At 43.8% G+C, this 26,735-nt stretch overlaps 4 protein-coding genes and 1 long non-coding RNA gene across 8 annotated transcripts; 2 read left to right on the top strand and 3 right to left on the bottom strand.

Moving 5' to 3' along the window:
- The first annotated feature begins 601 nt into the window (after positions 1–601).
- Positions 602–3,842, top strand: LOC147261539 (homeodomain-interacting protein kinase 1-like). The gene is made up of 9 exons (XM_086203606.1): positions 602–870; positions 997–1,188; positions 1,271–1,449; positions 1,525–1,648; positions 2,105–2,224; positions 2,581–2,667; positions 2,777–2,964; positions 3,241–3,483; positions 3,593–3,842. The coding sequence occupies exons 1-9, from the start codon at positions 658–660 to the stop codon at positions 3,675–3,677; spliced, it is 1,431 nt and encodes a 476-aa protein (XP_086059732.1). The 5' UTR covers positions 602–657; the 3' UTR covers positions 3,678–3,842.
- Positions 3,843–4,692: 850 nt separating this feature from the next.
- LOC147261538 (uncharacterized) lies at positions 4,693–5,591 on the bottom strand. The gene is made up of 3 exons (XR_015115787.1): positions 5,410–5,591; positions 5,221–5,304; positions 4,693–4,809 (listed from the first exon to the last, which is right to left on the bottom strand). It is a non-coding gene; the product is annotated as an uncharacterized LOC147261538 (long non-coding RNA).
- Positions 5,592–5,615: 24 nt separating this feature from the next.
- On the bottom strand, positions 5,616–13,852 carry ppm1la (protein phosphatase, Mg2+/Mn2+ dependent, 1La). 2 transcript variants are annotated; one of them, XM_086203608.1, is made up of 5 exons: positions 13,647–13,852; positions 12,859–13,192; positions 9,472–9,646; positions 8,217–8,378; positions 5,616–8,008 (listed from the first exon to the last, which is right to left on the bottom strand). In XM_086203608.1, the coding sequence occupies exons 2-5, from the start codon at positions 13,084–13,086 to the stop codon at positions 7,653–7,655; spliced, it is 921 nt and encodes a 306-aa protein (XP_086059734.1). In that variant the 5' UTR covers positions 13,087–13,192; positions 13,647–13,852; the 3' UTR covers positions 5,616–7,652. The 2 variants fall into 2 exon arrangements, with proteins under 2 accessions (XP_086059734.1, XP_086059733.1); XM_086203607.1 differs by lacking the exon at positions 13,647–13,852 and having other exon boundaries at positions 12,859–13,544.
- Positions 13,853–15,493: 1,641 nt separating this feature from the next.
- On the top strand, positions 15,494–17,720 carry otol1a (otolin 1a). The gene is made up of 5 exons (XM_086203592.1): positions 15,494–15,511; positions 15,606–16,064; positions 16,108–16,205; positions 16,341–16,412; positions 16,825–17,720. Exons 2-5 carry the CDS (start codon positions 15,628–15,630, stop codon positions 17,718–17,720), a joined length of 1,503 nt encoding a protein of 500 aa, XP_086059718.1. The 5' UTR covers positions 15,494–15,511; positions 15,606–15,627.
- Positions 17,721–21,085: 3,365 nt separating this feature from the next.
- On the bottom strand, positions 21,086–26,514 carry LOC147261535 (T-cell acute lymphocytic leukemia protein 1). 3 transcript variants are annotated; one of them, XM_086203596.1, is made up of 4 exons: positions 26,210–26,514; positions 24,470–25,024; positions 24,013–24,131; positions 21,086–23,173 (listed from the first exon to the last, which is right to left on the bottom strand). In XM_086203596.1, exons 2-4 carry the CDS (start codon positions 24,985–24,987, stop codon positions 22,650–22,652), a joined length of 1,161 nt encoding a protein of 386 aa, XP_086059722.1. In that variant the 5' UTR covers positions 24,988–25,024; positions 26,210–26,514; the 3' UTR covers positions 21,086–22,649. The 3 variants fall into 3 exon arrangements, with proteins under 3 accessions (XP_086059722.1, XP_086059723.1, XP_086059725.1); XM_086203597.1 differs by having other exon boundaries at positions 24,043–24,131; positions 26,210–26,399; XM_086203599.1 differs by lacking the exon at positions 26,210–26,514 and having other exon boundaries at positions 24,043–24,131; positions 24,470–24,828.
- Between the last annotated feature and the right edge of the window lie 221 nt (positions 26,515–26,735).

Here is a 26,735-nt window from a genome sequence, read left to right as displayed (position 1 = left end):
CGACCTTTTGGGAAGGCTGAGGAGTGTGGGTTCTTAAAAACGGGGACCACCACCTCAATCTGCCACTCCAAAGCCACTGCTCCCCAATGTCCATGCAATGTTGCAGAGATGTGTCAATCAAGACAGCCCTACAACGTTCAGAGCCTTGAGATACCCAGGGCAGATCTCATCCACCCCCGGAGCTCTGCCGCTGCACAGTTGTTTCACTGCCTTGGCCACTTCTGCCTTGAAGATGAAGTCCTCCCCCGGTTCTGTTTCCTCCATGGAATACGTGTTGGAGGGATTGAGGAGTTCCTCAAAGTACTGCACTGTCCAGCTATCTCTCCATTTAAAGTCAGCAGCCTCCCATCACCACCGTAAACAGTGTGAGCAAGTGAGCATCTCCCCATCTGAGGTGACGAAATGTTTGCCAGAACCTCTTTGGAGCAGATCGATCGTCTTCCAATCCAGCTTGAGATCAGAGACGGATCAAAGTAAGGACAAAAAAAAATGGTTTCTTGGAGAAAACAGAGCACGGAATTTAGACACGTGTCAGTGACATCAAAAGCCAGAAAAAAAGAAATCAGCTTCATCAGTGAAGACATTTCACATATATTGGCACATTAACAGTTGTCCACCAGAATCAACTGTCACCCAGAAAGTCTTCGGTGTAAAAGCATGTCTTCCTCGGTTCACCACGGTCAGCCCACGACTCGCTGGCTACGCTCCAAGACTTCCACCTACCAGGTGGTGTCCTCCCTTGGACAAGGCACCTTTGGTCTCGTCACCAAATGTATCAAGACATATGAAAACAGTGACAGAAGAAAGAAGACAGTGGCCATCAAAATGATTAAGAATGAGGGATATTTTGCTGGAATGGCCCTTCAAGAGGTAAGAAGGCAACCTGAGGATTCTCAGCATCCACACTTGTGATAGTACATGATAGTGATATAACCACTGCACCACTGTGCCGCTTCCTTTGTGACATTTCAAAATCGTATTCTCATAAATTTTCAGATTGCGGCCTTGAAGAAAATGAGCAGCCTGCACTCAGAGAAGAGCAATCTTGTGAAATGGTTTGGCCATTTCATCGACAACGGACACATGTGCCTTGAGTTTGAGCATCTTGATCAGAGTCTCCAGCAGTTCATGCATGAGAGACAGAACAAACATCTCCTACTGGAAGAGATACGGCCTCTCGTCGCTCAGGTATCTTCTATCGTGTCCAGTTCTGCAAGTGATAGAGTTCAGAAAAAAAGAATATTTTTGACCTTGTTCTTTAACTTTTCAGATAGCAAATGCTCTTCATCACCTGAGGTCGATTGGAATCATCCATGCAGACCTCAAGTTAGATAACATCATGTTGGTCGGTCGGCATGAGCCCTACAGACTCAAGGTTATTGATTTTGGCCTGGCCTTTGAGGCGTCTGCTGCCAAGGTGGGCTCATATATTCAGACCCGGCCATACCGGTGAGTAACTGCAACCGCATTTGATCTCTCAGAATTGTCTTGGTGGCTGAAGCTTAACTGTTGACGCTCTCTCAGGTCTCCAGAGATCCTGCTGGGAGCTCCGTTTAACGAGGCCATCGACATGTGGTCTCTCGGCTGCACCGCTGCAGCTCTTTACCTTGGCGCCCCTCTCTACTACGCAAGGAATGAATATGACATGGTGAGTAGCACATCAGGTCTGTTCTGTTTTGAACTCGGATCTAGATTTTATTGAACCTGTCAAGTATATATTTAGTATATTTTATCTTTACACCAGTGAATAAACTTTTTACATTCTTTCACTGTTCATACAGCCAAAAACTGCAAACCAAAACAAGAACAAAGTGACAGACATGCATTTTGCATTCGTTGCATGTTCAGTTCTTATTTCAGTACTGACTTAAAATCATTGAAATAGTGAGTGGGAACATGTGGCATGTTGCTCCAGTGGTATGTCAGAATGATGTGTCTTTCATAGGAACTTGGAGGTAATTTGTGAGGTGACAAATTACCACTTCCACTTTTAGACCAACCATGTGACAACAGATGTAGCTGTTTCATTGAAACATATACACTTAATTATTTATGTAAATGAATGAATTGTTTAAAACAACCTTTCTTTGTGTTGTATCTTTAGTTGAGGTACATCATGTGGACTCAGGGTCAGCTCCCAGAGAACATTCTGGCTTCTGGAAGAAAGACAGAAAGGTTCTTCCAGAAATCCTCTGACCATCACACCACCACCTGGACATTAAAGGTATGGAACTCTCCAGTAATGCCTGACTCTTACTAATCCACACACTTCTTCTAGTGCTTCATATCTGAACAAAAAAACATCTATCACTCATCATTTTTCCTGAGAGGTCATAGATGAGGGTTGTTTTCATCGTCTGATAGGTTTTTCTGAGGAATCAACCTCTAATTGGCCCGTACTTGGTGCCTCGTTTAGACATGTGGAGTTAAGATCCAATCAGAGGAAGAGAAGGAGGCTCGACACTGACACACATAAAGCATTCCTTTAGTTTTGATTGAGGATTTTGAGAGGATTAAATAAATGTTTTTCGGCGTATCTCTTGACATAACTTTGAACTCTGCCCCCCCCCCCCCCCCCAGTCAAAAGAGCAGATCCTAATAGATGCTGGGATTGTTTCAAAAGAGACCAGGGCCATCTGGTTGAGCAGCCTGGATGATCTCCTGCATGTAAGTGATAGAAATAAATAAAAGTGTTACACACTTAAAAAATCCCAATGATGTTTCTATTTACTCTGAGAGCTGAGTGATACATTTGAACTCTCTTTTGATTTTTCAGTGCAACAAAAAAGTTTTCAACAAGGATGAAAATCAGGCTGCAAGGAAAGCAGACACATTCATGTTCGTGCACATGATTAAAGGACTGCTGCAGCTCGATCCGTCCCAGCGGATGACACCCTGCCAGGCTCAGGAGCACCCCTTTATGAGCATGAGCCACTTGACGGGGGTTCACTCCAGCAGCTCCTAGTAAGTCCAAGCTCTGAATTTGATGAACTATTCCTCCCTCCTCTCTGTGATTGTGGATTTATGTGTAATGTCTGGGACATTTATGAATGAGCTCTTGCTACATTTTATCCTGCAAGTTATTTTTAATAAGTTTTACATTTGCACTGAGTTGATGACGGGTGCAGGCCATACAGGCCATGTAGTAAACAGAACTGATCCATTTGCTTCATCTGAACATGATTCATTCTTTATATGTTATATTTTCAAGGCTAATGGATGACTTGATTTTTCTTTCAGTGCAAAGTCCTGCTTCAAGATCATCTCCATCGCTAAGATCAAGACACAGCCAGCTCCACAGCAGTCCCCCCCCAGGACTGCCAACCCGGTCCGTGAGAACCTTTGTCCTTCTCCTGCTAAGAGAAGCAGTCTGGACCACCTTCCCCACACGAGTGGACAGAAGAGTGGCATCCAAGAGATGAAGAGGAAGCGCAGTCCTGGTCCCAATCCACTCAGGACTGCAGATCCTGGAGCTGAGCACAGGTAGGCTCACCTCCATCACTCTTTAAAGACTCAGAGATGATACATTTCAGTCAAGTAGAAATACATTTTCTGCCATTAAACTTCTTATTTGACAAATATTTACTTCCAGGAGGAAGAAGCTTAGGTTGGGCCACACCCACAGCAGCGGCCTGTTTGGGCTCTCCGACCACGCAAGGACAAAGAATGATGGATGAAGCTGGAAAGCTCATGCCAGAGTCACCTGAGAAAACCTGGCATAAGAAGGAGAGAGAACAGCAGCTCGGATGGACCCGTTCTTGTTTTTTTCCCTGGTCTTTTGATTTTTGAAATGTTTGTTTAAAGACAAAAAAAAAAAAATCGACATCAAAAATATACTCAGCTTGTTTTGTGTCAGTCCATTTGACAAATAAAGTATGTTGCATTTTTCCTCAAAATTTGAAATATCAGTAATTTTTTTGCCAGATTTTCAAGATTGATATATGAGTGCGATTTTCACACTGAGCATCTTAATATTTGTGTGAATGAAGTTCATTTCTTTCTGTCGTGAGTTGTGAAACCTCTGCTGAGACACAGGAAGTGCTCATAACTTGAATCTTTCCTACAAATTTCAATGAGGTTCTTGAAATGGTGCAGGAAAGAAAAGGAACAATGTGGCTGAATCACAGGAGAGTTGGACTGGAAGCCTGAGTGGGAATGTGGTGAGGTAAATGCCCCTAGACAAGTCCTGCTAGCTGCACTAGACAACAGAAAGGGGGGGGGGGGGGGGGTGGGCAGGTGGATACGGCCCTCCTCCTGGCCTGTGTGGGAGAAGGGCCGGGGCCTGATTGAGTCAAGGCTGGAGGCCTCAACATGGGAGAGACTCAACATGGGCCTTCACGTGTTAAGCCTGGCAGCTGGGGCAGTGGCGGGATGTGCCAAAGCCACCATGATGACGTACACAAGAATGAAGGAATGAATGAGCTGGTGGTAATGAATGAATAAGAGTGGATCTGGTTGGTCACTGATAAGGCATCCCTCCTCCGCCCTAGAGGGCAGTTGTTAGAACAACTTTGAAGGCATCAATGAAAGTTAACAAATACAAGTACATTCTAAAAAAGAAACGTTTAGCCTCGACAAAAAAAAATCAACAGGCAGCACACTGGTGCAGTGGTCAGCGCTGTTCCCACAGCAAGAAGTGTCCAGGTTTGAGTCCTGGCTCAGGCACGGGATCTGTCTGTGTGGAGTCTGCATGTTCTCCCTGTTCCTGTGTGGGGTCTCTCCAGGTACTCCAGCTTCCTCCCACCATCCAAAGACATGCAATTGGGGACGAGGCTGATTGATACTCTAAATTGACCGTATAGGTACACTCTAAAAAGTAAAGCAAGGAGATAGTAAATTCAACTTAAAGTAAATGTGCAATTTCAACACAAACATTTAAGTTTGCCGCAGCATCTATTTTTATACCTAAGTTGCCAACTTTATGCATCTAGTTAAACCAAGTCAAGAAAAAGAAGATCCATGCCCATTTTTATGTGTAATTTGCCTACATAACGGTGCATCAGCCCAACAAGACACAAATATCAAGTTGTCATTTCGCAAGCTTTTATACTGAAATTCAAAAGGTGCGTGGGCGTGGCTTCTCAAGCATCTGACGAGAGGTGTCCAGGTGTCCAGGTGCAGCCGTTTTGGAGAGCCGAGGCGCGCGGTCTGCTTGCAGAGAACCACGCTAACTGCTTTGGAATTTCACGTCTTAAGTCTGAAGAGTTCGGAACTGCTTACCCGGACTGGTGCGCTGCCAGGGTCTCTGTCGGGGTCTTCTTGCTGCGTGGCTGCTACGCTTGTGAGGTATTTCAGAAGTCATTCCTGAAAATAGAAGATCAGAAAAGCAGGCCAAAAGTCACATGTCCAAAGCAAAAGCTGCTAGGAAAAGCCTTTGAACCTCAAAGCTGAAAATCAAAACACGGACACCTCTCATCGGTGCTGTGATGGACTTGCTGTTCCAGTTGTTCTTCCAAGATTACGTGGTTAAACGTCATCCAGCTCGCGTCTGAGATGGTCGCTGCTCGTGTCATTCCAGTCTCTGAGGTTGACTGCCACGTCTGGAGACCTGGAATATTGCAGAGTGTATTCTCGTCAGCTGACCCACAACGTTAAGCGTTTTTGATGGCGCTTGTGAGTGGTATTTGCACTTCTTTTGGATCCACAACCATGAAGGCACAGTTCATGAGTTTGCCAAAATGTTCAAAGTGGGTTGAAGTCACTTAATCAAGAAAGAGGATGTCGATTCAAGTTAACAGATGTGAACACAATAAACTGTTTGAGTTGTGAATTGCGGTTCTTGTTTATTATTTCCCCCAACTTGAGTACAGTGAGTTGCATATACTGTAATAAGTATGTTCACTTTTTGCACGGACATTTCTGAGTAGAATCCATTGACTAAATAAAGTTAGGACAAATTAAATTTGAATGATGAGCCAACAACCTTTCAAAGGAATATTCATTCATTTTAAGTAAGTTCTACTTGATTTAGCGCTTGGATATATATAAAAATCAGTCATTGTACTTGATTTCTTGTTGTACTTGATGAGAAAATTCAGTAGAATATACAGAAAAATCAAATAGATTCAACTTAATGCTGGACGAGTATTGATTACTAAAATAACACTGAAGTGTAGAGCAACTTAAAAACCTACCTTTTTAAGTAAACTCAGTACATTTTTTTTTAGAGTGTAGCGTTACGTTTCACGACCGTCGACGACGTCAGATGTAGACGTACAGCTAAACAGCGTCACACGCGTGTAGGCTGAATAAAATCCTTTTTACAGGAAGTCAGAGTAAGATGGTTGAGCTATTTCACCATTATTTAATCCAAGTTCATTATTCTAGTTTACTGATGTCACTTTGGACAGTTATTTCTAAACCGTAAATGAACCAGCTTCCATAGATGTCTTTGAGTCTGAGAACCACGTGAGGGATCTTTGCAAAAAAAAAAAGGAAAAGAAGTATCAAATCTACACGAGACTGATATAAATGCTGGAATACAGGAATATCGGTGTTCATATCATCCCTAATAGTCCTGTGCAGGTGGAGATCTAATGAAGGACCTCTGATGTTTTCGATGCGATCGGTCCGGCGAGATAATGAAGACTGTGGGAGAAATTCCAGATGAAGGACTTTAATATTGATAATTTACATACAGCATGTTTTTACACAGTTTTTGACACTGAGCATCAGCTCAACATGAGGGAATCATGGAACCGCCTCCCAAATTAAAGCAATCGGTACCTATTTTTTTTTTATTGTAAACTTCTGCTCATTTACAGCAGGACAAAGGAAAAAAAAATGTATATACAGTATACAGATTTGGCAATCTGCTGGACACATCCTTAAAAACTTAATAAATAAGGCATTAGGTAAACCCTTAAATAAAAATTTAAAAAAGGCTTTTCGCTTCTCTCAGTTGATGCAGAGTTAACTCAGTGACAAGAATGTCACACAGCAGATACTCAAGTTTGGTTTACTGCAGCTGTTGACAACACCCATTTGTATACCATCTGCTGCGTATCACATGACCAACGTTGCAGCAGCGGCTACATGACGTGTCATCAGTCATGGCAGCTGCTTTACGTGTGCTTCCCACCTCGACGGCATGCAGCCACCCGCGTCTGCATGTATGTTGTTCATAAACATGGATCAGCCATAGCACATGCCTGGATATGGATGATGTAATTAAACAACAAAAATAAACGTTTGAAAAGTGCATATTTTTGTGGTGTTTTCAATTAAAAGAGAAATGGGGGGGGGGTTGAGAGCATCATTAAAATGCAGCAAACATCAGGGTGTTGTTTTTCCCCGTGTGTGTGTGTGTGTGTGTGTGTGTGTGTGTGTGTGTGTGTGTGTTAGCTTCCCGTGGTTGCACAGTAGTCACTGATTAGGCACCGGTTGTAGTCTCCTCTGAAGAAGCCTCCAGCAGAGCTGCACCATTCATGTGCATGTACAGTAAACAGTAGTAAATTAATCACAGTCTAATATGTGCTGGTTAAAAGAAGTTCCCTGTTTTGTGTGTGTGTGTGTGTGTGTGTGTGTGTGTGTTTAGTCCATCTGTACTTTCTGTCAAAGATAATTATGGGATCTATTTAAAATATTTCAAATCAAAACCTCATTTTGTGTGTGTGGTTTTAGTGTCCTTTCTCCATCTATGTGATATCCACCTACTCCCCTGCCTTGCTACTCCCCCCGGCTCCACTCTTGAACTTCACCACCATGACAGTGATGTTGTCAGGGCAACCGCGGTAGAAAGACTGGAGGACGATGCTCTTGGCTCCAAAGTGAGGCTCATCCAGACGCTCGCGGACAAACCGAACGGCCTCCTCGTTACTGAAGGCGTCCCACAGGCCGTCGGACGCCAGAATCATAAACTCTGGCTGTAGTTTGTCTAGGTCAAAGGTCATGATATCAGGGTCGGGGATGACTACATTGAGGTTCTTCAGGGGGTAATCCCCGAGAGAGCGAGACATGGCCAGAATCCCCTGAACTCTCCAGGATCCATTAAAACTGATGAAGCCTCCTGGAGATGGAAGATATTGAATCATTAATGTTCACATTCTGGAAATCAATGTGTTAATCATTCTGGTAATCATTCTGGTAATCATTCTGGTAATCATTCTGGTAATCAGCATTATTCAACAAAATGTTGCAAAGCAGACCAACAGATGGCATCCAAGGACTGATAGTTTCAAATCACTGCCTAATTCAATCATCATCCTCTAATCTACCTGCTCTCTTGATCCTCTTGCGCTCTTTGAGCTGATATGGTTTGTGGTCATGTGACAGTGCAACGGCGTTCCCGTCTTTGTCACACAAGACGCCACGCGAGTCTCCGACGTTAGCCACGGTTAGCTCTCTGTCTGACAGCAGCGCTACCAGACAAGTCGTTCCTGTGGAGGAGAGAAAAACACAAAAGATGAAAGGAAACTGATTGATAGAGAATGCAATGAGAAAAGATCTTGGACCTCTGGCTGGGGGACTCAGGCGTGATCTTTTCGAGCGCTCTATTTGGGCGTGTAAACATCAAGGGAGTATCTGATGAGCAGAACATCATCCCCTCTCTTCATTTCTATCCTGTCTGGTGGGCGTGGTCACAGAGACACTGCAGCAGCAGCAGCACACCTCCGCCATTTGTCATAAAAAGTTTACGCAAAGCACCATCAGGAGAACAACTATATGCAACGAATGTAATGGCGCAATAAAAAGGCCATTAAGTGAAGTTTAATGTTTGTGTTTATTGTTAGCTCAGCAGCGTCAGCTACACCTTAGCTTGGTACGAACTGTGTGAAACCTGAACTCCATTAGATCTGATCACTTCACTTTAAAAAAAAAACAAAACAAAAAAAACAACAGTTGTTTTCCAGCACTGGTGTTGCCGTGACACCTATGACTCATCCATGCTCCTTTGCTGCCCCCTGCTGTCTAATGTTAAACCCAAAGAAAGACTTCATTGGAGCATTCAGCAAAACTCCTAAATTTGAGAAAGGGGGGGGGGATAGAGAGTCTGGAGACTTCTATTGGACATATACTCCAAGGACTGGAGACTTCACTCCATCCTGGGCTTTGGGAGTCATGAACCATCTTGATTTAGCGTGTTAAAATTACATAACTACTTTATGAGGTGAATGTCATGCACAAGACTTCAGGCTTGATTTGAGCTTGCCGGAAAAGACTTCTGAGCATCTGTGCCATGTGGTACCTCAGAGGTTTGTTCAGGGACCAGTTTGGAGGTCCTGAAGGTGACGACCACTGAACGAGGCCGATCATTAGTCTGAGTCCAACCAACCTGTTCAGTTTTTACTGGTGTGAGATGGCTCTGACTCATATCTGCCTCAGCTTGCCCCATGAACAGAAGCTGGTGCCTCGTTTGTATGACTCAGCACGCTCCTAGCTGGGTGTCAAACTTACGGTAACCGTCATAAAAAAACAAACAAGCTTAACACACATAGCTGCAACTCTACCTTCCCCCTAACCTGGTCTAACCTGCTTCATCGTGGTTGGCAGAGAGCTTGTCCAGCATCTCACGATCCACACTCAGGATACGCTGCTCCAGGATGCTGGCGTACGACTGAGAGCTGTCTCGCTTCTCTCTCTCGAAGGCCTGCAGCTGCTGCTTGAGGGACTCTGGCAGGTGGGCCTTCACATAGTCAGCTGCTGCCTGAGGGGAGAGAGATGGGGAAGGGGAGGGGCTATAATTCATTTAACATCAAAAATCTTAGTTTATTAGTATTCTTGAAGATTTTTCCTGTGCTATTTTGGTTCAATATAATTTAAATTACTTTTCTGATTTCACTTTACTGTACAGCTGACGTCCTGCGCTGAATTATTAAACAGCCTCTTCCTCCATCTCGCGTGTGCTCCTCCTCATCTTACTCCTCCGCATCTTCCCTCATTTTCCCTGCCAAGATTTCCATTATGCTAATGCAGATGAATCAACTCTAAAATGGAAGAATTACGCGCTTTCTGAGTGTCTCTGATCGATACCCAGAACATGTATCATTTTGACTCGAGTAAATACGACCGATCATTGGACACGCTTCATATGATGTCACATCGCTGCCTGAACTTTTCATCCAACACATTTTAATCCTAATTTGCATAAATCCAACAAGAAATCTGAGCAAATTATGCACTGAAGCCACACTGAGCTTTTTTGTTTTTAAAGTCCAAGGTTGTTGTTTGCTACTGAAGAATGCAGGGAGAGCCAGCCGTGTATAGCTCGAGGCTAATCGCAACTGATGGCTAACAGCAGCTCACATGTGAGTGTTTGTGGATTATTGAGCATACAGCTGGATAAAGAAGGCTTGGGATGTTTTTGCCTCATAACGCCCCTGACAGTGTATAAACAGATGCTTTTGTGCAGTTTTGTTGTTGTTGTTGTTGTTGTTGTTGTTAGCCACCAGTTGCCATTAGCTTCAAACTACATTTATGTGGTTGACTCTTCCTGCATTCTGGATTCGCAAAGAAAAAACGCAGGAGGGGAAATATTTGCTACGTCTTGGTGAGCTCAAGACGGCTATTATTGAGTACTTGAAAGTCAAATTACACTTTTTGAGTGAAGCACGTTCGTAAGCAACTGTTTCCTTTTAAGATGATAAAACAGAGGAGGAACTACAGTGAAGAGGCACGACCTAAATTTGTATTTGTATTCATTGGTTAATGTATTTCATTAGAGAAAGAGAAACTCAGGAAGCCTTCAAGCACAAATTTCCATTTGCTGTAAAAAGCTGAGAAAGCGCCTTTACAGATTTCATAAATGACTTTTTATCTTGAGGGTTTAATGGCTGAGTGTGATATATTCCACCAACTTACTTTTATTAAAATGTGATTAATCTCTTGTCTGAATTTCGTACTGCTTGAGTCAGCATGTGACCCTAAATGCCATTTTATAAAGGCGGGTAGTGTTTGCTAACGGAGAGTTAAAGCTCCTGTTTCGACTGCAAACAGTCTCTGTAAATCACATCAAAAGAGGAGTAAAAGTGCGTGCTGATGTTTTTGGGCCCCTGCCTTGATGAAAAACTAATGAAAATAAATGTGGTTGTGAAAAACTCAGGGCCAGAACACACTGCACTGCCAGAAACAGGCATTTCTATCCGCCGATATTTGCTTTGGCGGCATCGCATCGATTAATATTGGCATAATTGTGTGTATGCGTGCGTGTAAGGTTGCGTTTATGTGCCCTTGGACATCCACACATGCAGAGATTTCTCCTAATAATCACTGAGTATTTAAACACTGATGTCGTACTCAAAGCACTACTCTTATATTCAATGGAGGGTTTTCCAGTGTGCGGTGATCTGTATACCTTTACAGGAACAAAACTAAAGTTGCTAAAGGAGCTTGGGCCACTATCAGAAAGGGAATTTCTCCAAAAGGAAAGAAGTTTCAAGTCAAGACAGGAAGGTTCAATATTTGTTTATGAGGCAGGAATAGACATGCTGGTCCAGATGAATAAACAACCTCAGCTCTATTTGTCCTGTCTCAATCAATAAAGCTTGCAAAGGTTTTACTGAGAGCAGAGCAGGTCGTTTTTTTATATTACAGCACAGAAGAGAGGAATGATTTCAGGAAGAATCCATCACTGAAACAGACTTCATTTCCTTGAGGGTAAAGGACATCTGACAGATGTGCCCTGACGCAAAGGCTTTAAACCGATCATGCAGCCGGTTGACGCGACATAATCACACGCCACTGAAATTAAAGGTATTCACATGCATACGCTTGTTAAGAATTCTTTCTATAAGGAGAAAAAAAAAAGCAAACGCTATCACGATAAAGTGTTTCATTTGTTGAGCTACTTTAATAAAGACCATGAGCAAAAAGGTGCAAGTGCTCCTCACGATGAGCTGGCGTGACGTTTCGCTATCAAATAAAAATGAATTTGTGGATATTTTTATAGGCTTTCATGGAACCTTTTCTTTTAATTCTTTAAAATATAATAATGGACACTTTCCTTCTTCCTATTGTGGCGTTTCTGATACACACTGGCGGAGTTCTATTACCCATGGTCCACTACAGTTAGTCAGTATCTAAGTCAGTCTTCGTCCGTAGCAGATCCAGTAACCGACCCCATAAATATACCCATGTGTAATGAGCTGATGATTCCTGTACATTTCTCCCACTACGTTGTGTTTTTAATTTCAGACTCTTGTTTCATTCTCATAATTGTTATTATTTCATCATAACAAATTACAATGAATGTTCTGGACTGTGAAGCTCCAAATGGGAAACCAAACACTTTGAGAATACGTTACAGACGTGTGTGTGTGTGTGTGTGTGTGTGGGGGGGGGGGGGGCGACAGAGTTGGAGTGACAGATGGCAACCATGAGAAACCACTGACCCTTGACAGTGTGCGCACACACACACACACACACACACACACACACACACACAACTTCTTCATGGCGGATCCTTGATTAGCAGTGGGATAGATGAGGTGTTCAAACAAAGGCCTGCTGGGGTGGGAGGGGGGTTGCTGTGTTTGACAATGGGGGTGTGTATGAAGTAACCATTGGTGTGTGTTTGACCCCCCACTTCAAATACTGGTGTTTGAACAGAGTCCTGTATCTCTGTAGAGCTCAGCAGGATATTTACAATGACCTGACTTACTGTTATCACCTTTTATTTTAATACAATTCATGATGATTGTTGGCCATGAAAACCCTTCTTCTTCTATAGTTTTAATAATTAAGTGAGCAGTGCCAGACATCAAGCAAAAACAGTGTGTGTGTGTGTGTGTGTGCGTGTGTGTGCGTGTGTGTGTGTGTGTGTGTGTGTGTGTGTGTGTGTGTGTGCTGTGAATCCAAGTGATGCTGCACGAGACCAGAAGAACATGGTGGTGTTGGGCCTGTGCAGCCCCCCCAGCCTACCTCTCCACCGTGACCGTCAAAGATGCCGAATATGGACGGGTGGCTCTTGTTGGAGATGTCGGTGAGCACCTCGTAGCGGTCCTCCATGTGGTCTCTCCTCCCCTGTATGGAGTACACGGCTACGTTGTTGTTCTTGAACTCCCAGGTTTTTGAGAACTCTGCGTCCAGAACACTGAGGCCTCCCAGACGGTCATTCTGCATCATCTCCGCCACTTTCCCCTTCACCATCTTCACGGCATCCCGACTGGACTTGACGATGGTTTTCACCTCGTCGGTGTGGAAGAAGTAACTCCACAGCGCCAGACTGATGCACAGCAGAAACAACGTCTCCGGTCTGAGGAGAAAATAGCGCATGATCCGACCCAGGAGAGACAAGAGCGTCATTGTGTCTCCTATCATCACACGCCACCAAACTGCGCTGTCTCAGGCTTCTCTGGCACGATTCACTCCATCCGATCAGCCCAACTACAACTAAATACGACGCTGTCTAATAAATGTCCTCATTTAAGGTGCTAGTCGGGTCTGTTCGGTCTCTTCTAAGCGCATTTACGCACCGCTGGCTGACCGAGCCCGAGCCGACAAGAGTAGGACAAAAACCGCACAGGCCACCGTCATTGACTCGCTCCGCTGTCTCGGTCCTATCCACGTCTCTCTCTCTCTCTCTCTCTCTCTCTCTCTCTCTCTCTCTCTCTAAGCAGCTGCAAGAGGACCCCCCCCCCTTCCCCCCAACTCCCAATCTATCTCTCACGGTCCATTAGAGGATGACGGATTTTTGGGGTGGTACCCACCCCGGAGGGAGACATGAGAGTCACCGAAGGGGGCCAAAGTCGACGATGTGTCTCGGAAATGTCCTTCCTCTCCTCCGCTGACCCTGTGTAATATCCCGGATCCGTGTCTATTCTTCTGTATGAGAACTACATGTCTCACGCACAAAGACGCGCACACATTCTTCCGTTATTGTGATGAGCCATTCTGAGCAGGTTGGAAAACAACAAAACCGGAAGTGGGATGTGTTTGAATTAATAAAGCACAATTTTAAAAGCAGAGTAACTTTTGTCTGCGAGAGGTTTAGATTTAATTTGAAATTTGAAAGCGGATGTTCTTTTGTGATCATTTCTGACTTGATCATGGTGGGTTTTTTTTAATCATGTGGCCGCTGACTGCGCAGCTGGGAACGCATGTGATAATGACGTCATCCATAGTGCCGTGACATAATATGACAAATTACAATTTCTTATTATATTATATTATATTATATTATATTATATTATATTATATTATATCAAATCAATTCTTGACCCCTTCTTCTTACAGCAGACATCTACGATTCCAAGAGCTTATTAGGAGACACTGCCCCCTTGTGGCTTTCTGAAGTAATACACACCATTCTTTTACAGTGATGCATTTGGTCCGTTAAATGTATTTAATGTGTAAGAGATAACATGATATCACCCTTACCAGACAGACCTGACAACACATTTCATTTACACACAACACGACATCATCCAGTGACATCATCTGGTAGATAAGAGGCTAATCATGTCATATAGCAGTGAAATCTTGGCCCAAATATAGCCCACATCTTCAGTTCTGTGGTTCATGTTTGGCCTTGAATGAGGCCATTGACCTAGTCTGAGTGCTGCACAACATGCAAGCATTGTTCATTACCTTTGCCCAGTACTGAAATGTCCCAGGTGAGCTGAAATATTCCTGCTGGGGATAATTTATACTAAACACTAATTGCAGCTTTAATTTGAGCCCAAGTATGAATGTTTCAAAGGCTGAAAGTTTGCCTTGGCAGAAGTTTTTTCTCCCTGTGTGCCTCTTGTTTAGGTGCTGTTTTTGTGCCTGTGGCCTTTCCTGTTGTCTGTCTATGATTTGACCACAGCTCCTATGACTGATCGTATCGGTGGCGTCTTGGTAACAAACCAGGAATCACTGAGCGTTAACATCAGAGGTTGAACACATTCAGAGACATGTGAAGCTCAGTTCAGTGGTGCCAGGTTTCCATGAGCTTTTCTGGGTTCCCTGTCCACTTTGGGTTTGTTAGATCAAGGAGGTGAACAGTTGAGTTTGTGTTTTGTGCGCCACCTGTTTCAGGACATTGATCCTTCCCTCACTGGGTTTATGGTGATCAATTTTCTGCTTTGATGTACCGCTAAATGGTGAGATCACTACAGGGTGCTGCACTCTCATGTATGTTTAGTATGTGATAGTTTGCAAGTAAAAAAAAACTGTGTTTAAATATTTCTGTTAATGTGTTTGTAACCTTATATTTTTACTTGTTTAAGTTCAAAACAAGTGTGTGTGTGTACGCATTTGTGCTTGCGTGCGTGCGTGTGTGTATGTGTGTGTGTGTGTGTGTGTGTGAGACCAACGCTATAGAAACATGTACACTCTTGGGTCCAGGAATCATATCCTACAAAGAATAAAGTCTTGCCTTGTATACAACCTGCTTCATTTCATATCCCTCAGGAGTCACGTAATCTGTTCCTGCCAGCCCACCAAGCTCCTAATATCCTCAAGTGAGTTCTCGCCATTGTTCTCTCATTGGTTTGGTGGGTTGTCGGGGCAATATAAGACTGGAGGTAGGCTGAGTCCATCACCAGCGGGAGAGGATGAAGTGAAGAGTCATTCTAATCCACATCAGCCGGTAAGCTGCTCTTATCTCACGCATATACATTATGATTGTCGTTGATTAATTTCCTACAAAGTCAATAAAATAGACCTTTTCTCCTCCCTCTGAGATCATTGTGTCCAGACCTTAATATGCTTCTGATTCGCCCGCTCCTCCTGACCACTGTCCTCGTGGTCCTAATGGCCGTGCTGACCTGCGGCGCCCGTACAACACGCTGGCCCAAGCCTCGGATCACTAAGAAGCCCCCACGAGCTGGAAGCAGTGGTGGCGGACGTGGAAAGACCACCACCACCACAACCCCGTCACCTTCCAGCAGCCTGCAGACAGATGAAACGACAGAGGTTACGATGGACACATACTCCCTGTCCCCCACAGACAGCACCACATACTCCGTTGATACTTACCCTACAGAATTCGGCGCCCTAGTACCCCCAGGGCCAGCCCACGGAAACTATTCCCTTGACTACAATGAATGTTTCTTCAATGTTTGTGAGTGTTGTCCAGCAGAGAGAGGCCCCATAGGCCCTGTGGGAGAGAAAGGAGAGAAGGGCCCTCCAGGTAAGACTGGATATTATTACCTAGGAGGGCTATCGTCAAAAATGAAAATGTAATTCTTTCTCTTTTCCAGGAGAGAAGGGAGAAACTGGACTTAGAGGACCACCAGGACCAGTAGGACTTCCTGGAGCCAATGGATTTGATGGTGACATAGGTACAGCAGGCCTTAATAGCTGGAGTGTTTTTGACTGTCTCATTACTCCCCATCTCCTTTTTTTACAAAACAATGTTTTGTACAAGTACTTTGTAGATGTCATTGTCTACATTCTATTTATCAAAACTACCACAGGCGAAAAAGGGGATCGAGGACCCGCTGGTCTACCTGGTGCCCCTGGGATCCCTGGTATACCGGGACTAAAAGGTATTTATTCTCTGAGAGAACTTCAGGGGATTTTTTTTTTTTTACAATTCTTAATTTCTACAAATAAAAAATGATGTGGTCGGCATGGCTCAGGGGAAGAGTGGCCGTCTAGCAACCAAGGGGTCGCTGGTTCGATCCTCAACCCCGGTGACCATGTCGAAGAGTCCTTGAGCAAGATATTGACCCCATAATTGCTCCTGATGAGTAGGTTGGCACCTTGCATGGCAGCCTCCACCATCAGTGTGTGAGTGTGTGTGTGTGTGAATGAGATGACACTGTAAAGCGCTTTGAGTGCCGCTAAGGTAGAAAAGCGCTATATAAAATTGAGTCCATTTACCATTTACCAAAAAATGTGGGAATGCACTCTATGAATATACACAACTGTACAACATTGGGAAATCTCTCCACATAGGTGAACCAGGCCCCCGAGGAGAGAAAGGTGAACGTGGCTTCATTGGTTTAAAAGGGTACCCAGGAGAAAGAGGAGAGCCTGGCCTGAATGGGACCAATGGCAGTAAAGGACAAGAGGGGCCCATGGGTCCCCCTGGACTTGCTGGGACAAAGGGTCAGAAAGGTGAACAGGGACTTAAAGGCGAGCGTTTGCTGGGTGAGAGAGGAGAGAAAGGTGACGTAGGTGAGCGTGGCCCCCCTGGACCGAGAGGTGAGACTGGACGCCCTGGAGGGGATGGAACTGTTGGTCCAAAGGGACAGAGAGGAGAGCCAGGGCCTCCAGGTATAAAAGGGGATACTGGGGCCAGAGGGCTCCCAGGACCTCTAGGATTAAGAGGCATAGGCGGGCAAAGAGGAGAAAGGGGACCAAAAGGTGGGCGAGGTATTCGAGGCCCCAAAGGCCCACCAGGTGAGAATGCAGTGCAGGTTCGCTCTGCCTTCAGTGTAGGACTGTTTCCCAGCAGGTCCTTCCCCCCTCCAGGCCTGCCTGTGAAATTTGATAAAGTCTTTTACAATGGGGAGGGACACTGGGATCCAGCTCTCTACAAGTTCAACGTCACCTACCCAGGGGTCTACTTATTCACTTACCACATCACAGTGCGCAACCGCCCTGTGCGTACCGCCCTGGTCATCAACGGGATAAAGAAACTGCGAACACGAGATTCGCTGTACGGTCAGGACATTGATCAGGCGTCTAACCTGGCACTGCTGCAGCTGAGTGAAGGGGACCAGGTGTGGCTGGAGACCCTGAGAGACTGGAACGGTATTTACTCCAGTAGTGAGGATGACAGCACCTTCTCAGGCTTCCTGCTCTACCCAGACTCAAAGAATAAACTCACAGCTATGGAAAACATGTGACTGCAGCGTTCAACAAGTTCTTTTTATAGATTGCACAACCTACAACCTGTTGCACTGCTTTGCATTACTGTGATTCAGCAAAATACTGCTGGGCCTTTATCTGTCATACTAATCAAGCTAAATGCTTTGCTTGTTTTGCTGTTTGCATCTCTCCATTTCATTGTAACAATGCATTAAAATGCTATAGATGCTTGAAATGGCTCTCGATGTCTTTTTTATGATTTGATAACAGCACAGAGGCTAATGTACAGTATAATCCATCAGCTCTTGCAGTGATAGGTCTCTGTCAATGAAACTGGGAAACAGTTGAGGTAAATGACCCGTTGTTGCATATAATTTCCACTAGAGGACGTAGAGTGCTCAGGTTTTCACTCTTAAATGCAGCTATGAGTACTGAGTAAGGCATGTAATCGATGAATGACAAGGTGATGTCCTCTATAAAAATGCATTGAGCTAACGTGAATATTTAAGATAAAAAAACACACACAAGTCATAAATAGTAAACAAAACTGAAGGTGTCTAATAACTGCAAAGCAACAGGAAGTAAAAACTGAAACTCTTGATCCAGATTCTCACAGACAGATGGCAAGGCTAATCCTCCTCTTCTCCCGCCAACCCCTGCCGCTGATTAATTAGTATTGCAAAATTAGGAATTTGATAGATTTGAGCAAACCCAATATTTAGATCTGAGCTCTAGAGTGTTAAAAAAAAAAAAAAAAACCTATACGTGAGTAAAGGTTGAAGACGGTGGCGAAGGTGATTCGGATCCGCAGGGACGCAGTTAGCTGAGATGGGTTTAAAAAGCTTCACCCAGAAGCTGATTGCAGTAGAAAGAATGCCTCGTTGGCATTACATAGCCATAACAACAGATTAGCCCCCTCAGCACAGAGCAGGTGGATAACCCTCTGCAGCACAGAGACAAATGCACCATCATTTATGCCCCGCACACTGTACAATGAAAGATTGCACTGACTTTTACAAATGCTATAGATCTCATTACCGGGTTGATAATAACTCATTCACCTCTTTATAATGCTAATCCATCTATAGAAGACAAATTACACATGCTATTTTATTTCTCAGAGACTTTCGGGGCTTTTATGTTAGGATATATTTGTCAGAGTGAGGAACGGCAGGATGTATTTTCATCTTTTAAAACATCTAATTTCATATTCATTGTGAGGATGGTTTTTAGATGTTGGTAAATTGAAGCCCCAGCTCAAGTGTTTTTACAGGAACATTTACAAGAAAGATGTACAGTTGAACAAATTAGTTAAATTAAATTAATTAATTAATTAATAAGGACAATTAAATTTGCAAGAAAGATTCTTTTGAATATTGATATGTTGCTTAACATGTATAAGTTCTATGTGGTTATCCAGAGTGTTTTGTCATTTATTATGATCATTGGTTGGATTTTACCTGATGGCATAAAAGAAGACAAGTTTTAAAATAAAGAATATCATGATAAGCATGATTGTCAAGACGAAGAAAAGGTAAAACATATAAGCTGAAAGGTAGACGACATACAAACAGAATCATTAATCCATCCATCTTTTTTCTTATCCATGGGGGGGGGGGGGCTCCTAGCCCAGCTGATAGGCTCCTGAGAGGCGGGGTTCACCCTGGACGTGTCGTCAGGCTAAATCATCAATCAAATGCACAGAAATGAACAGTGATGGTCATTTGGAATCAGATTGTAAGACAGTTATTTATCACAATGAAGAGCATCATCATCTTAACGTCGCTGTTGGTGATGGCTGCAGGAATTTAAAGATATCAATACATTCATTTATTGATTCATAATCAGATAATGGAATTTTATTGATTATTTCAAGCTGCAAATTAACTAATTTTTCTGGACGATTTTTAGATTCTTGTCAGTAATTGGGAACTTCATTTCTAGAATAAGTTTAAATAAATAGCTTTATAATTGAGACCGCAGTAACAATATTTCAGCCTTTGTTTTATGGTCATTCGTTCATTTTTATTTTTACCCATGTAAGTCTCTCAAGTTGATGGAAAACCATTCTAAAAAAAAAGTACTATTTTTATTATTATCATTTATCCCTGATAATAAAGAGGAGAACCCAGAATCTCCATGAACTGGGAGAGGAAGTACTTTTTCCTCAAATTTCTGCAATATGTATACTGCTGTTAATGTGTGTGCGTGTGTGTGTGTGTGTGTGTGTGTGTGTGTGTGTGTGTGTGTGTGTGTGTGTGTGTGTGTGTGTGTGTGTGCGCGCGTTTATGTATTTTCTACAACTCTGTGTGAAAATATAAATAACTAGCCTGGCAGTGTGTGCAGTGTAATCTGTTCCCAGCAGGCTGGATTCCCACCGAGAGAAAGACAGTATATTGTTCCTGCAGCAGCGCAGATAACAACTCATTAGCATACTGAATCATTTGGCTGCAAGAGCCACTCTGCCACCCATCTGCACTGAGCTGATAAACACGCGCGCATCAGCTCACACACACACACACAGACACACACGCGCGTGCACACACACACACACACACACACACACACACACACACACACACACAGATCTATGCCAAGTACGCACACACAAGCCACCTCTCGTTCCCTCCCTTTCTGTCCCTCATATACACTCCCTGCATCCCTCTCTTTTTGTGAGTCTGTGTTTTTGGAGAGTGAGGAGGAACACTGAAGCAGGTAGATGTTTGGCAGGCATAAACCCAGAGAGCCCCTCGGCGGAGTCCCAGCACAGCCACGGCCGAGGAGACGAGACGAGAGGAGAAGAGGAGAGGAGGGGAGAGGAGGAGGTCTCCAAACACCTGCTTGTCTCTGATGCTCTCTGGAATCAATTTGAACTTTTTAGAAATGTCCAAGTGCTGCTGCTAATGCTACTGTTGCTGTTGTAACAGAACAAGTGGCACATTCAGCTGGGTAAAGAAGACTTCAAATGATATATATGATGACATTAATTTCCTCATTACAAAAATGGCCTCAGGTTGATAGATAAAACTTTCACGATTGCGTAAGTAAATAACTGACAACCTCAGTCAAAATGGCTGTTTCACAATGTGTGCAGACATAACAGCGTGCAAGCCGAGTGCGGCAGAGGCTTTCCAAACCACTTTCACAATGGCAGGATATCCTGCAGGTCACCGAGCCATGTTAACCTCTGCAGGAAGTTGTCACTTGTTGGGAGGAAGAGAGGATTCCAGCATCCATTGAGTGAGTTTCATGAGGAAGGTTGTGGTTTTAGTTATATACACCCGGAGGGTAACTGTTGTTCTGCACAGAGTCCCAGTTTAAACTTCATACGTGCAAAAGGTATAAAAAGAGCAGCACACGCGTGTTCTGGCTCAGGAATTCAATTAAAGATCTGCAACACTGATTGATCACAAGGCTTTTCATCTTTTATTCAGGGGGTTTTGTATAAAATTCCTTGATTTAACATTGGATATATTTATAGATGCAGCTATTATACAACAAATATGTCATTACCAAACGTACAATGTCCCTTTACTGCAATTCATAAAATACCAAAGGTACCAATAAAGGCTACTAAGTCCTGCTGAAAAGGCAGAATAAACAACAACAGTGAGCAATACTTGAACTGTCTCTGTCAGAAAACTGCTGGTGTTGTTATGATATTAACACTGTGCGTGGTGTTTTGCCTGTATACGTGTGTGTGTGTGTGTGTGTGTGTGTGTGTGGGTGTGTGCGCACGCGTGTATGTGAGTCCGTGTGTGTCTGTGTGAAATGTGGCAATGAAGGAATTATTTGTGTACCTTACTAAACTACAACTGCATTACAGTTTGTTTGTTTTTTTCTATAAAAAGAAAAGAAAACACAGAAACAGACATTCATATCAAAATGAGTCAATGTCATCATTCATTTACTCATGTTGTGTACACTTCAAGAATCACTCTTCTTGTACCTCCACAGCAAATTCCAATTTCTCCGCCCGTTGCTGCATTTGGTGTTATTTTTTTTTATTCACCAACAAAATAAAAGGTACCACATTTGATGTACTACGTACGGTTGTTTGCGTTACATTTTGAGTTTCCCTCTCATTTCCTGTTTTCCAAAGGACCATTTTGCAAGTAAACTCATTAACAAACACACACTACGGTACATCTTAAACCACGTTACTTGAACTTGTGTAACTGTTATTACAATGTTCAGTGAAAATATAATGCTATTTACAATACATAACTGCTTGGGTACAATATGTAAATCATTATTATAACATGTTGTTGGGCATAAATCTGGGGATTAAACTTTGATGTTTCAGAGCCATTGGTTTGCAGGTAATAATCCCAATATAATCACTGAAGCGTTGATGGAAACTTCAGTATCGCAGGTTAAATATCTTTGATTGTTTCTTTTGTTTGGTTTTTGTCTTGTTTTGCTTTGATTGTGGGTTGTTTTTTTTTTTTGTTCTTATTATTTTGTTTTCAATTTTTTATTTTCTAACTTTTATTTCTTTCTGTTGGAAATCTTTGGACTCAGGGGTGCGGCTAGGCTCCAGATTTCAGGACCAATGAAAGTCCCATCAACCATATCACGTTATGATCTGATATGTTTGAGGGTCCCGCTTGGTTAGGGGTCCGTAGAACTGCCCTCCACCCCCACCCCCTGCACTACGGCACCTCTATTTGGACTTTCAAAACACAGAAAGTTAGAATCCGCAGGTCCGTCAAAGACATGAGACATGCAGAATGTACAAGTCTTTTGTTGGATCAAATTCAAAACAAGCTATTCAACAGCGCTGTCTCAAATGCAGCGTGGAGACAGGACCGTAGCTGCGATCCATGTCGGACACCTCAACCTCACTACTTGATTCTCCTTCTTATACCAAAGACGCAAAGCTAACAGCGTCGTGACCGTATCCATCTTTTTTTAGTCCCTCTCACTGTCCTCTTCCACTTGTGTGTTGTCCGGTGGCTTCAACATCATCGACGGCTGGAGCCATCCAACGGGCGTCCGTTTCGCCTCAGATCTCTAGCAGCTAGATGGAGCGGAGGCCCCCGTGAAGCCGGTAGAGTCCTCGGAGCCGGAGGTGAGTCCTGCTCCTCCATAAAGCTCTCAGGACTGCCTTCACCGTCGCCGTCAGGCAGACTTCCACAGCTAGAACCGGGAGACATTGTCTCCAGAAGATCGTCTCTGGCTAAGCCTACTACTGTGTCCTGATGTGGTCCACCCTGAGGGCCCCCCTCATGGGCCCCAACCAGCAGCCCAGTCTCCCCATCAGTTGTGCTGCCAACATTCCTCCCTCCATCTTGGTCCTCCAAGAGGTTGGACAGGAAGCTGATGTACTTCATAGCGAGCCGCAGGATTTCGTTCTTACTCAGCTTCTTGTCCGGAGGGTGAGTCGGGATGAGTTTACGAAGTTCTGCAAACGCTCCGTTTACATTCTGCTGCCGCCAGCGTTCACGGCTGTTGGTAAAGATGCGACGGACAATCTTTGGCTGGCCAGCTGGCAGAAAAAACGGGGAGGAAAAGAAACATACATGTAAGGAAGGTAGACATCAGTGGTAGACAGTAACACAATGAAATGCAGATGCAGTCGGTAATACAAGGGCAGAAATCAAGAATGGAAGAAGAAAGCACAGAAAATAACAATATGAGAGAAGGTAGCGGGAGAGCAGACTCACTTACAGCAAATTTGTTGAAGAAGAACCAACAGGATCTCAAATTATATTTTTGTATTGACTAAATAGTACGATTTTCCTCTGTATGGATTGTTAGATGATTGGGCAGATACTAAGAGGACATTCTGTGTCTCAGATACTCCTGGGAAATGTAACTGAGAAAAAAAAAAAGCTGTTTTGCATTGCCAACCAAAAAGGTATTCTACATACAGTACTTGGTATTTATTTAGTTAAAATATAAAATGCCCCATTGCATGTAGTCACATCCTCCCACCCCCATCAATGGTGTCTTCCAGGCTTTTGTCACCCTTGGAACACACCCAGTCTATCTTAATCCCTCAGCCCACTCTGCAGTAAAACCTTGGCATGGAGATGGAGGCAGCAGCAGCAGTAGCACCCCCATCCTCCACCCGTGTTTATGGCAGTGAGTGGGCAGACGTGGATTGGATGTTTCAAATGGTCCACCCACTTTAAAGGCATGCAGGTACATTCAGACTGACAGCATTCATACATGCCATTAATAACCCTGTATTTACAAAGCATCTTCTGCAACTCTGATTTGGCACATTAGATCCATGTCAGGGGATGAAGGACAATGGAGATGAGGAGGGAACGTTCAGGGGGCTAATTGGCAGAGGGAGGACACAGCAGAAGTGCGTCTTACCATACTTATAAAGATCTAAAATGCGCCTACCCTCGTCGAGTTCAACCTCATAAGGCGCCGGGCGGCGCTTTACCCTGTTGCTGGGGTACATGCTGTACTGCTCAGACTCCCCTCCGAGACTACAGCAACAGAAAGCAGAAAAAAAGGTGCACAGGTAAGAATAAACACAAATTCCATCAGAGCATTTAACAATTTACACTCCAACTCACTGTACCAAGACCACACACACACACACACACACACACACACACACACACACACACACACACACACACAAGGTAAATCATATCTAACCATCATATAGAATCATCACATCAATCAGTGGCAGCCTATTCCTGCCGGCCAGTAATCTTCCTACATATTAAAGTTCTTAATCCACAATTCACTCATTCATTCATTCATTCATTTATTCATTCATCCACAGATCAAGATCTTTATATTTCCGCCTCGTCTTTACCTGTTGATGGCGGCGAGAGGCTGCGCCAGGTTGTAGAGCATCGCCCGGGCCGGGACAGGGAACGCGTTTGGGCTCAGCTGGACCATTCGAGCGTCGTCTCGTTGTGTCGGCGGCAGCGGCAGCGGTGGAGGTCTGCGAAGTTCTGTGATCGGCACCAAATGGCTTTCAGTCCTCTGCTCCACTGCTTTTATAGCGTCCCTCCTGGAGAGCTCGATCACCGGCACTTCCCTTTTCAGGTCAAGGGCGTTGTGAGAGGCAGTTTCCTTGGCAACGCCGTTGATGATGATGCTGGTGCTGGTCCCGTTGCTCGAGTTCTGCAGAGGAACGTCATCCGTCTCCTCAGCCCCCTTGAAGCTCCCTCCCCTCTTCCCCTCCTCCTCCCCCTCCCCTCTCTTCGGCTCTTCATCCACCTTGCATCCGTTCTGTCGGATGATGATGGAGGAGTCTTCCCGCTTTCCAGGACCGGACTCTGCATCGGGACTTCCAGGACAAAGCTCCGGCTGCCGTTTTTCCATCATTTTTACTCCGTCACCACTCGCTCGAGTCCACTACGTCCTATATAAGATTTTTTTCCGATTAACTCATAGCTGTAAATGATATTTGTGACAGTAATAATAATAATATACCATGATAGAACGTGCTGCCCAAGCCTGGGAACACCAACCCGCTATTACTCCTCTTACACTCTTATCATTAGACCATCGATCACGGCCTGTAGCTCGTTATTGATTACAGAATCTGCAAATAAGCTTTAGATATTTTTATAAAACGATGGCTAACCGTCTATGGGTCGCAGGCCGGTTTCAGACGAATCTTTTTTTCAAAAAAAAAAATTCTATTTTTTCATAGAATTAAAAGAAACTGAAATGCAGGTTTTTCCCCCTCCAACAATACTACAGCTGATTAAATTGCATTTATTCGTGTGGAGCTGCAAGATTTTTTTTTTTTGAGATATTGAAAATGTGAGAGTTTTACGCCTTGTAAATTGTGGACATTTTTGTTGAGGAATTTTTACCTTATCGAATATCAACATGTTTTTTTTTTTTTTTAGATGAACATTGGGGTTCATGAGCATCCGTTTTTTTCCCCTGCTTTTACGAAGGGGCATTTGTTACATTTGATGCTGTAAAGCTGTGATATTTTATGGATTTGAAGGTTTTAAACGCTCTTTTATTCTGTTTATTTAAAGCTGAAAGCGGCCTGTGTAAATATTAATGACACAAATCACGAAGGAGGGTGCTAGAGCATTTTCTTAATCGAAATTTAGAACAAACAAAAAAATCCAATCATGTTCTGCTCGGAGTCCTGAAATATCACGGAGCAGTTGTGAATCTGGTCAAAGCCGCTGACAGGTTGTGTATTAGGAGCCCGTTTTACAGTGTCAAAGGCCACAATGCTGCCGTCGTTAAAGCCCGACCATCAAAAGCTCGTCACACTGCAAACACACAGATGTTTTATTCGGTTAATGATTCGTCGACTGTCCTCAGAATGGCACTGGATACGAATATTAGCCCTTCAATCATCTACCGCGCACTTTAATTCCTGGGAATTCTCCAGCAGGCCTCGCATCCGTTATTAGCCCGCAGTCTCAGCCTTCGGCTCGGACAATAGCAGAAAACACTGGTCGGATATTTAGCTCGTAATCCAGCACAAATGTGGCCGACGCGCGGTCCAATTAGAGCCGTGGGTAACGGCGAATATGGCGCTTTAATCGAAAGGGATGTAATTTTGATCACTTACCGTTCGAGCCGTGTTGTTGATGTTACTGTGTAAGTGGAGCCATTTTGTGAGTGGGTCATCCATGTCTGAGCTTTTTCTTTTTTTTTCCCACCCCTCTCTCTTCCAGTTGTGGAGCTGTGTGTGTGTGTGTGTGTGTGTGTGTGTGTGTGTGTGCGTGTGTGTATGTGTATGTGTGTAACTGAGTTATTCCTCGCCGCATCCAGTGCGCTCCCTCAGTATGGGGAGCGGAACACAGGCCGCAATGTGTCCGAGGGAGATAAGCGCACGGCAGCGGCCTCTTCATTCCCGATAAGCCCCTAAACCCATTATTTATGAAATGATTCATTATTATTTGGCTGTCATGGGCTATATAGGCTTGTGGAGGGCAAAGCATTAAAAAAAAAAAGCAAACAGGCATAGCGCAAAGGCCTGTAACAACGTGAGGTAGTATGGTGTAGCTTGAGCTATGAGGAGGTTTTTTTTTTAAAAAAATTATTTATTTATTTATTTATTTATCTATTTCATGAAAGAAACAAAAGCATCGGGT

This window comes from Aulostomus chinensis, chromosome 5 (genome assembly GCF_037954235.1).
Source record: "Aulostomus chinensis isolate RoL2024-O1b breed Wild chromosome 5, RoL_Achi_v1.0, whole genome shotgun sequence".
NCBI classification, from domain to species: domain Eukaryota; kingdom Metazoa; phylum Chordata; class Actinopteri; order Syngnathiformes; family Aulostomidae; genus Aulostomus; species Aulostomus chinensis.
Note: the sequence above shows the minus strand (reverse complement) of the source record. Positions and strands in the feature narration are given on the sequence as shown.

Excerpts from the sequence above, each read along its gene's own strand:
- otol1a (XM_086203592.1), top strand. The coding sequence starts at position 15,628 with ATGCTTCTGATTCGCCCGCTCCTCCTGACCACTGTCCTCGTGGTCCTA. Across the intron at positions 16,206-16,340 it reads TGGATTTGATGGTGACATAG|GCGAAAAAGGGGATCGAGGA; the intron begins GTACAGCAGGCC and ends AAACTACCACAG. Across the intron at positions 16,413-16,824 it reads TGGTATACCGGGACTAAAAG|GTGAACCAGGCCCCCGAGGA; the intron begins GTATTTATTCTC and ends CTCTCCACATAG.
- LOC147261539 (XM_086203606.1), top strand. The coding sequence starts at position 658 with ATGTCTTCCTCGGTTCACCACGGTCAGCCCACGACTCGCTGGCTACGC. Across the intron at positions 1,189-1,270 it reads TACGGCCTCTCGTCGCTCAG|ATAGCAAATGCTCTTCATCA; the intron begins GTATCTTCTATC and ends TTAACTTTTCAG. Across the intron at positions 2,668-2,776 it reads GCCTGGATGATCTCCTGCAT|TGCAACAAAAAAGTTTTCAA; the intron begins GTAAGTGATAGA and ends TTGATTTTTCAG.
- LOC147261535 (XM_086203596.1), bottom strand. The coding sequence starts at position 24,987 with ATGATGGAAAAACGGCAGCCGGAGCTTTGTCCTGGAAGTCCCGATGCA. Across the intron at positions 24,132-24,469 it reads CCTCTCGCCGCCATCAACAG|TCTCGGAGGGGAGTCTGAGC; the intron begins GTAAAGACGAGG and ends CTGTTGCTGTAG. Across the intron at positions 23,174-24,012 it reads TTTAGATCTTTATAAGTATG|CTGGCCAGCCAAAGATTGTC; the intron begins GTAAGACGCACT and ends TTTTTCTGCCAG.
- ppm1la (XM_086203607.1), bottom strand. The coding sequence starts at position 13,257 with ATGATAGGAGACACAATGACGCTCTTGTCTCTCCTGGGTCGGATCATG. Across the intron at positions 9,647-12,858 it reads TTGACGGTCACGGTGGAGAG|GCAGCAGCTGACTATGTGAA; the intron begins GTAGGCTGGGGG and ends CTCTCCCCTCAG. Across the intron at positions 8,009-8,216 it reads CAAGAGGATCAAGAGAGCAG|GAGGCTTCATCAGTTTTAAT; the intron begins GTAGATTAGAGG and ends TTCCATCTCCAG.